The sequence below is a fragment of the Hipposideros armiger genome, unplaced genomic scaffold (genome assembly GCF_001890085.2).
Source record: "Hipposideros armiger isolate ML-2016 unplaced genomic scaffold, ASM189008v1 scaffold_15, whole genome shotgun sequence".
Taxonomy (NCBI): Eukaryota; Metazoa; Chordata; class Mammalia; order Chiroptera; family Hipposideridae; genus Hipposideros; species Hipposideros armiger.
This window is the reverse complement of record NW_017731365.1, coordinates 2,360,617-2,370,837: the sequence shown is the minus strand read 5'-3', so window position 1 is coordinate 2,370,837 and position 10,221 is coordinate 2,360,617. Positions and strand designations below refer to the sequence as shown.

At 52.8% G+C, this 10,221-nt stretch overlaps 1 protein-coding gene across 1 annotated transcript; it reads left to right on the top strand.

The window, feature by feature from the left end:
* The first annotated feature begins 652 nt into the window (after window positions 1–652).
* Window positions 653–1,300, top strand: NEUROG3 (neurogenin 3). Its single transcript, XM_019624754.1, has one exon. It carries the CDS (start codon window positions 653–655, stop codon window positions 1,298–1,300), a length of 648 nt encoding a protein of 215 aa, XP_019480299.1.
* Window positions 1,301–10,221: the final 8,921 nt, after the last annotated feature.

Here is a 10,221-nt window from a genome sequence, read left to right as displayed (position 1 = left end):
GGACGGCCAGACGCACTGGGCGAGGCTCTTTGAGAAACCGAGAGTTGCTGGGACCGAGCCCGCGAGGAGAAAGCAAACAGAGCGGCGCTCCCCCACCCCCACCTCGGCCCTTTGTCCGGAATCCAGCTGTGCTCCGCGGGGGAGGAGCGGGCTCGCGTGGCGCGGCCCCCAGGTCCCGGCGCTGATTGGCCGGCGGCGCGGGCAGCAGCGGGGCAGGCACGCTCCTGGCCCCGGCCGGAGCAGATAAAGCGTGCCAAGGGGCACACGACTTGTGCACCAGGAAATCCGCCTGGTCTCGCAGCCGCGCCAAGACAGCAACAGAGGCCGGATCCCCACCGCGCGTCTCTTCTTTGGGGCTTGGTGGAACTCACAGGAGGCGGCGCCGGCATCTCAGCTGAACTTGCAGACGCAAAGGCCAGCTCAGCTCTCCCCTGGTCTCGCTGTCTACCGCCCTCTCCCCCTTTGCGCCCAAGAACAAGGTAAAACCTGGAAGCCGCAGAGCGGCATGAGGGGAAAAGATCCTCTGATCTGGCGGGACTGGGGCTGGGGGAGGGGCTCTTCCTCATTTTTTTTCCCCACCTGACCCTGGGATAGGGAACTTAGCCCGGGTGACCGACCCACGGCTTACCCGTGCCACTTACCCCGCCACAGGATGGCGCCTCATCCCTCCGTTGCGCCAGCTGTCCAAGTGACCCACGAGACGCAGCAGCCCTTCCCGGGCGCCTCGAACGAGGACGTGACCTACATCGCTTCCCCTCCGCCCAGCCCCACTAGCGTGCGGGGGGATTGCGCCGAGGCAGAAGGGGGCGGCTGCCGAGGGGCCGCCAGGAAGCTCCGGGCGCGGCGCGGGGGGCGCAGCCGACCCAAGACTGAGTTGGCTCTCAGCAAACAGCGACGGAGCCGACGCAAGAAAGCCAATGACCGCGAGCGCAATCGGATGCACAACCTCAACTCGGCACTGGATGCGCTTCGCGGCGTCCTGCCCACCTTCCCCGACGATGCGAAGCTCACCAAGATCGAGACGCTGCGCTTCGCGCACAACTATATCTGGGCGCTGACGCAGACGCTGCGCATAGCGGACCACAGCCTCTACGGACTGGAGTCACCCGCGCTGCACTGCGAGGAGCTGGGCAGCCCGGACGGTGGCTCCCGGGGAGACTGGGGCTCCCTCTACTCCCCGGTCTCTCAGGAGGGCAGCCTGAGCCCAGACGCCTCGCTGGAGGAGCGCCCCGGGCTGCAGGCACCTGCCTCCCCTGCCTGCCTGCGCCCCGGCGCAATGGCTTTTTCAGACTTTCTATGATGGGGTCTGTCGGGCGCTGGCGCTGGGTGCTGGGAGACAGGGAGGGGGCGCAGGCTGTCGGGGATGAGGTGGCAGTGGTCCTCACGCGAATTTGCTCCTCCCACATCTGGTTCGCTGACCCCTGGCGGGCTCAGGCGCCTGCTGGGATAGCCGCCGGGTTCAGTCCTGCGTCCTCTGCACCGCGCCAACAGCAACCCTCCGCAGCTGCCGTCGCAAGTGGACATGGCAGGCTGCACGCCCCCTCCCGCGGCCATCCCCAATCTCGTGCAAAAAAAAAAGGTCAGAATGGTAGCACTACACAGTCGGAGGCGCCACCCGCCTCCTGCACTCTTATCTCACTCAAGTCTGCCCCTCGGCCCAATGGTCTATCTCTCACCACCACCCCCGCCGCCGCCACCACCACCACCCCTGCCTCAGAGTGATTTAATCCAATATTTGATCTCTCAGTGTTTGCTCCTCTCGCACAGCGTCTCTTCTCCAAAGACGCCGCTGAACTCCTCCTCCAGTCCCTGTCAAGTCCTGGGCATTGGGCTGCTACACTCTGCCTTAATCCACAAAGACGATCGATTCTTTCCCTTCTCCTCGAGCACTTTTCGGAGCCATTGCCCTCCAGGATATCCCAAGGACGGGACACCATGCTGTGAACTGGAAAAGCGCCAGTCCCCCCACCCCTCCCCGCCGCCCGCGACGTGGAGAGCCCGTGTCTTTTTTAAAAAAAAAATCAGTTTGTAAATTATATGATATCTTTTGAAACGAATTTTGGTAGGGTAAATTATATGGCCCTTCTTTGTTTCACACGTTGTATTTATTGATGAGATGTCACAGCAGGAAAAGTCTGTATTTTGTACATAAGATTATTTAGGGATTGGTGAATGAGATTTTTTAAACCAATAAATAAATTTAAAAAAGAACCTACAGAAGCCTGAGCAAGGTGACTGGATTGTGCAGAGGGGAGGGTTGCGGCCTCTGCGGCTGAGGGGGGAGGCCTCTGTCCAAGGAGAGAGACAGACTTTCTAGGCTAAGAGGCTGTGGCCAGGCCGACTGCATTGGGAGAGCAAGTCAGCTGCACACTCTTGGAAAGTAAGAGATGGAAGGCTTTTACGAGACCATTGATCCAGACTCCTTGTTTAATTTATGGGGCAGCAACTTATTCCAAACAATGTTCTAGAAAAAAAGACAACCCTCCACTAGGGCTACTCACTGGCGCTGCTGGCCCTTTCCCTTAACGCAACTAGCCTGAATTTAGTTTCATCTGGGGAAAGTAACAATCCCACCACAGAATCAGAGCCCTCGGAAACGCCGCCAGCGGGTTGGGCATCCCAGGAATGTTCCCAAACTGCTTAAAGGCCTGGCGCATCTTCGGCGAGCATTTTGCTCACCCGGCCCTGGGGCGGCCGCGCAGTGACTCATGGATCTGAGCGGCGGGGAGTAGACAAAGTAGAGGGTCCAGCTGGAATCTCTGGGCCCCCAGAACACCCAGCAGCCTTTATTGCAAACCTATCAAGAAATTGTTCAAGGTTTCCAGCCTTGATTACTCCCAACATAGAATAGGATTGGTGCGCGGCGGTGACTGAAATTTGTCCCCGGGGGCTCTGCTGAAACGCAGCTTCATGGCTTCCGGGAACCCCAGGACCTCCTGGAAGCAGATCTGAGCTGTAAGACTCCCCAGAGTACGCCTGGCACTCCGGAACAGGAAAATGGAGGGCCGGCACCCTACCCTGCGAGTTGAACCCCAGAAGCCTCCTCGGATTGGCCCTGGGCGCCTGGGGAAGAAACCCGCCAGCCTCAGTGGGGCGCGGCGCCGTCAGGCGCCTGGAGCAGGTGGGTAGGTCGCTTTCCAGCATGTTAGAGCAAAAAGGTGGCAGCTTTGCAGGGGTTAACGCCTCTTGCGTCTGTCTCCCTTATGCCCTCCCTGTTTCAAATTGAACTTTTACTCTCTCCTGTAGTCCCAGATCCCTAAAGATAGCTCTGAAGAGATATGTCTCAGTTATCAGGGACCGGATTTGGGGGCGGAAAGGGGGACGCGACAAACAAACTAATGAACCAAGGTGTTTCGTTTCATGGCTTTAATCTGCGAGGAGATTAATGGGTTATTGGTGACCTCTGTAGCAGCCAACGTTCCACCTGGGGCACACCGGGAGCAGGTGTCAGCAGCTCCGTGTTGCACTGACCAAGCCAGCGCCTGCTACTTGCTGGGCGTTGTGGGGAGGGGTGTGGGCAGACTTAAACAGCGGGAAGGTCTATCTCTGCCCTCCAGGGGCAGTAGCAAGTAAAAAGATATAATCATTCAAGGCCAAAAATATATTGGTACCAGCCACGGTGGGACTTACCTAGGGCTGGATTGGGAGGTTGGCCAGGGAAGGGGTCATTTGGGTCAGGACTAAGGGTTCGGAAAGGAATTTCTGAAGTAGGAAGGTCGCTTTTCCTGTGAAAGGCTGTGGGAAGTAGTGTTCAAATAGGCGAAAGACTCCCTTGGTGCAAAATACACCCTGAAGCGGAAGCGTCCGTTGGCACTATGTTCCAGGTGAACGCACCCACTGCCCAGTCCCTCCCCCGCTTTTGAGGGTGCTCATTAAGGAGTCATTAGTCACCCAACCCACACAGACTGGTCCTCCGCCCCACGAATTAAAAAACAAAAAGTACGGTTTAACCAACTCCATTGCTGGGGGGCCACCCTGGGTCGGGGGCGAATTTGACCCCGAAACTATCTATCAGCTCTTCTCTCCAAATGAGGCGGCGGAGGAAGGTTTAGGGTTTGGTTGAATCGCTGAGAAGTTTAGGGCTCCTATGCCCAGGAAGAGCTCCATCAATGGGCGTATAATCGCGTGGAGATGAGAAACCTCGTCCAGGCCTCTTTCCAAAAAGCCTTCCTAAAGAAGGGCTCAGAAACCTTTCTGTGAGAGGCTCAAATAACTCGCCCAACATCACCACTACGGTCCCCACTCCGCCGGGATTTTGTGTTTCTAGCCGCTTTTAAAATCAGTCAGGCTGCTCGAGGTTTTCACTGAACCCCCACTTGTAAGGCTGCGGGGCCTCCTGCGGTCTGAGGTGGTCGTCTGCGCCCCAGCTCCCTGAAACCTGGACAGAGTCCCAAGCGGAGGCAGGAAAGATAGATGCTGGGGTGGAATGATTCTTCCTCTTCTGTCTTTGTCTAAGCCCAAGCCTGCCTTCCAGAAAAAAACAGCACATGAATCTAGCGCCACCACCCCCCATCCCACCCAAACACCCCCATCCGCACACACAAGCAGGTAGATTTATGGTGCCCTACCCCCATCCCCCCCCCAACCCCCAAGCTGGCCCCGGCTGGAAGACAAAGCCTCCTGGGGCCATTGGAATGCTAATGTCTGGGAGCCAGGCCTCTAGGCTGGCACAAAAGCAGGCGGGGCCCGGGAGCACGCGACCCCACAGGCACACTCTGCCCCTCCTCGTCCCTATGGGCCACTCTGCCCGGCCGTGTGACCTTAGTGAAGTCTCTGAGCCTAATCTACGTCACAGGAGAGGTTGGAAGGAGTCCGTACTACCCTTTTGCTGATCTAAGAGAAGGCCCTGCTTGCGGTGTAAGGAGTTACAGGCTCCCCCCGCCCCATCACCGCCGCCAGAAGCCGTGGAAAACGACCCGGCACGGGGGACAATGTTGGGAGGGTGTCGGGAAATTCAGCTGAGAACATGGCACAGAATAAGCGCTGGGTGTATTATAGCTACATTTTTACATTCATGTAATTAATATTCTTTGCTGTATTCCTTTCCCCCTGCCCCTTTTTTAAAAATACCGTCAGACAGTACTCAAGAAAAGTAGTGGGGGCACTCGCTAACCTTACCTGTCTGCTGTGCCTTCAAAGGGCCAAGAGCAGGCAGTGGGAGACTTGAGGCTGGACACTTCTTATCTTAGGTGCCCTCTTACAAGACAGGATGGTTACACCTGTGGAAACAGAGCCCCAAAGTTTTGGAAGTCGGTGACTTTCCAAGGCCCTCAATCACTCTGTGGGTTATTGAAACAAGCTAGGACTGTGACCCTGGCTCTCAACCAGTTTAGAGCTCTTTCTTCTGTGCAGAGTCAGTCTGTAGTTGTTTGTGCTTTGGCTCAAGCCAGGTCTTCGGGTTCTTGTAAAGCCAACCGGCTCTTTTGCTCTTTGACCGCTCCCCACTCCCCGACCTTTAAGCGAGGTTCCAGGCTCCTGTCTGCCCTCTCTGCTTCTGTGATGCTAGGGCCAAGGCAGACAGAGAGGGCGCCTGCTTGGCTAACCAGGTCCCGCACCGAGGTCCTGAAAGACCGCGGCGCGCCCCTGACCATGGTGCTGAAATGACCGCGTTGGTTCAGAGCGATCGACAGGCCTGGGAACGTGACATTCTCAACGTGTAAAACCACCTACCAACTCCCTCTGACCACGTTTTCAGGCCGGAGTCCCTAGGGAGTCCCCTGTGGACATGTAGACCCAGGAGACTGTCAGATTTCCTCGGGTGGTGGAGAAAGCATGGGCTCTGTTGCTACTGACTGTGTGACTCCACAAGACTCTTTTCTCTCTGGTTTCCAATCATTGCTGGAATGAAGCTCAATAGGGAAGGATGGTTCAATATGAGCTGTGAAGTGATATGAATCTGGGTTTAATTCCCAACTGGCTCACTATCAGTATGATCATGAACAAGTTCCTTAACCTTTCTCTCAATTTCGTCATCTGTAAAGTGGGCATAACAATATTACCATTTCAGGTGTAGGTTAGAGTAAAGCCAGGATGCTGGAACAGCCTCGCCAATAATTCAATCTGGGGTGAGCATTCCAGGTGATTGGGTAGCTTTGCTCGATGACATCATTCAGGGTCCTTGCCTTCCACATGGTTGAGGCTGCATTGCCATGGGTCCCAGCCAGTGGGAAGGGAAAATGGCGGAGCCTCACCCACAGCCCTAAAGCTTAGACTCTGAAGCAGCACATTTCATGTCTGTTCACATTCCACAGAAAGAACATTATCACATGGCCTAACCTAACTAGAAGAGGGGCTCCGGGCCTAGGAAGACGTGAAGCATGGATTCTGGCGGGTAATGAGCGGTCTCCGCCACAAGACTGGTGTCAGGATTAAATCACAACTATGCCATGCAATCATTTGTTTTATCATCATGAATCACTTACTGTTATGACCAGAGTCTTGCCGCAGCAGCCTCTTTCCCACAACGCCCTGCCTGCCTTGACATTTACCCTCCGGAAGTACTGACCTGCTTAAAGTCTTCCTCTTATGCACACTTAGATACCCCTTTCAGGTTTTTCCCCCACACTGTCCTCTCTGTCAAAACCCTTTTTTTCCCTCTTACCTTCTTCATATCTCCAATACAGACATCCTCTTCTGAGAAGCTTTCTCTGAACTATTCCTCCCTCCTTGCTCCTGCTCCTATAACATCCTATGCACATGAATATCCTTGCACTTTCCAGGTAGTACAGTAATGACCTTTTGTTTCTCTGTACCCTCTGATGATCTGTGAGGTCTTCTCAAGGGCAGGAACTGTGTCCATCTTCATGTCTTCAATGAGTGCCCCTTCTCAACCATATGCCACATGTTGTTAGAATAAATTAATGAGGGAGTAAATTGACTAAATGAATGAAAGAATTGCAATTATTTGTTTAGAAATTTTTACCCTTATCCAGACTGGCTGCCACATAAAGACCAATGAATATTTGTTGAATGAATGAATAAATAACCTATATAGAGATTCATTATGCTTCCTGCCTCATACCCTCCTCAAAATAACTTGGTCCTGGCTGCCTACAGGTCAATTTTAGAAGATGCTCCACCTGACTAGGTGACACTGGGCTATCACAACAGTGTCATCGTTTCTGAGATGACTAGTAACAAAGCCAATAGTCAGATGTGAGTGATCCCTCCTGAGATAGTCCATTAGAGCATGGAGCTTGGCATCTATCTCAACTTCAGTACTTCCAAATTTCATCACCTTAAGCAAGTTACTTAGCCTCTCCAAGCCTCATTTCTCCCACCTATAAAAATAGAGAAAACCACAACTACCTTATAGGGCTTAAGGGGATTCAAATGAGATGACAGATATGTCTATACCCTTCATGTGCCTGCCAGCAATTTGAAGCAGAACTCCTTATAGTACCCACCCCCTCTCCATCTTATTCCTACAGATTATGAGCAAAGAAGGCCTGGACCAGGACTGACTTTCCCACATTAACCAGGGAAGGGTGATAGGACTTGCTCAAGCCTGATGCCTGTTAATTATGGAGACAAACTAAGGCTCCAGCTAGCCTAACATCATCACCAGCTATACTATCTCTGTTGTACTAGTTATCTATTGGTGCATAACAAATCACAAAAAACTATTAAAACAAGAAACATTCACTATATGGGTCTTCTGTGGGTCAGGAATCCAGGTGTAGCTTAGCTGGGAACCTCTGGCTCTAAGTTTCTCAGGGCTGCAGCCAGGGTGTCAGCCAGGAATGTGGTGGTCTCGCCTGATGGCTTGACTGGAGGTGGAGTCACTTCTAAGCTCGCTCAGGTGGCTGTTGGCAGGACTCAAGTCCTCGAGGGCCGTTGGACTCAGGGTCTCGCTCCCTCAGTGGTTTGGGGCCGGAAGCTTTCCTCAGTGCCTTGCCCTGTGGGCCTCTCCACAGGACAGCTCACAACTGGCAACTGACTTACTCCAGTGCAAGCAAACGAGAGGTGGGAGGGCAGCCAGAACAGCAGCCACAGTCTTTTTGGAATCTAATTCCAAAAGTGACATCCCATCACCTCTGCCACACTGTATTCACTAGAAAGAAATTACTAAATCCAACCCATAGCCAAGGGGAGGGGACTACACAAGGGCCCAAATACCAGAAGGCAGGGATTGTTGGGTGCTGGTATCTGAGACGCTGCCCAACATATCAGCAGCAGCAGAATCTTTGCTGCCAGCTTTCCACACCCCAGAGACAGACAGACACACATGTGCACATGTGCGCGCACACACACATCTCCCCAGGGCCAACTATACCAGGGTTTAAAAGAAGAAAGCCCATGATTTGACTCCCGGGGCTATAGCAGATATATTCCTATCTCCCCGTGCTGAGTTAGCTTCCAAGAAGGTCCCAGGAAGAGGGATAATTAAGTGAACATTTAAGCCACCCCAGCTGATCTCTGACATCCATTTACTGTTTTCACAGGCCTCCCCACCCCCACTCCCAGAGGCAGAGATTTAGGATGTCTGGGGCCTGGACACCGGTACCCACCGAAGGGAAATTTACTGCCTCTAGAGAACCAGGGCCTGACTTGGGGTCTTGAATGCATCTTTTTCCCCTTTGCCTCTGCTTTATTAGGTTAATCATTGCTTGAATTGGTTGCCATGGTGTGGGCATACCCATGGCGACTCTATAATGAAGCCTGAAAGACTCGGACCCCATTTATCATCCTCAATGTTTGGGAGGCCCAGAGCCTCATCTGCCTCCCCCAGGGTCTGGGCACCACCCTTCTGCCTGGGGCCCTCTGGCTCCTTTTGAACAAGGAATGAACAGGTGGCGACTAGGAACAGGAGCCCCACACAGGTGGAGTGAGCAGCGCACTGCACAACCGCCCCTCCACACGCACACAAACACTTATATTTTTTACTCCAGGAGCCCAGACACAAACCAAACACACAGGCAGCTCTGCCTAACTTTTTCTTTCTGGAGAGTGGGAACCAAGAAATAGTCTTTAGTTAGAAGGAGTCCATGACTGTCCCTAGAAATAGGGAGACTTGTGTCTTGGAAGATTCAAGTGTTGTCACACGCTTTATTCCTTGGGCATAGCTTGAGCAGTGTTACAATCTTGTGATGAGGTGGAAACAGATGGGGCGAGGCCTAGTAGGGAAACTGAGGCATATAGAGGTTCAGCAACATGTTCAAGGTCACCCAGTGATGGTATAACCAAGGTAGAACATTTTTATGGAAAATTTCAAAAATAGAGAGAAGAGCATAATGAATTCTCATGTACCCATCACCCAGATTTAACAATTATCAACTCAGAGCTAGTTCTAGTTCCCCATATAACCCGTTTTCCCCTGAACCACCTCCATAGATTATTTTGGAGAAAATCCTAGACATCATACAATTTCAACCATAAATCCTTCCCCACTTTCCTTTTTTGCTCAGCATAAACTTCATAATGGAACATAGCAGCTGAAAGCATTGACATTGAAGGTGCACACTGTGGGTTCAAATCCAAGCTCTGCCCCTTCCCAGCTGTGTGACCTTCAGCCAGTGACCTAATGTCTCTGAGCCTCAGTTTCCTCAGCTATAAAAGGATACAATGACACCTCTTCATAGAATAATTGTTAAGATTAAATGAAATACCACAAGGTAGGTGATCCACACCTGTGCCAGGCACAGAATAAACAGAGGCTTTTATTGTTTCTATTGTTGTTACCAGTGCCCCACCAACAGCGACTGCAATCAGGCAGAGGTCAGCTCTTGGCCTCCAGCATCCAGGTCTCCTGGTGTGGAGGTAAGTGCCTTGTCACTACTCTCTACTGGCACTGGAGTCTGAGAACAGACCTCAACAGTGAGCCTGGCTCCAGGTGCTGATGGCTCTCAGCCTCTGCAGCTCACAGCCCTGTTCAGCTCTGCACTATGAACTCCCTGACCAGCAAGACCAGGCCTCCCTTCTCTACTTCTTGCATCTTTAGGCTTTATGACCTCTTTGCTCTTTGTCTCATGTAGGAAAAGGTGCCAATACACCTGCCTGCGGTTTGCATGTGTGTGTGTGTGCATTCATGTGCACATGCTTCTGTGTGTGTGTGTGCATGTGTGCCTGGGTGTGTGTGCATGTGTGCCTGGGTGTGTGTGCTGTTCCTACGTGTAAACTAGCATATTCTCGCACCTCTGTGTGCTCAGCCTGTGAGGGAGAGCCCAGAAGGTGATTAAGACATGCCCTCTTGCAGTTCATTCATGTTTGACTGACAGAGAC

Coding starts and splice junctions, on each gene's coding strand:
- NEUROG3 (XM_019624754.1), top strand. CDS start 653: ATGGCGCCTCATCCCTCCGTTGCGCCAGCTGTCCAAGTGACCCACGAG.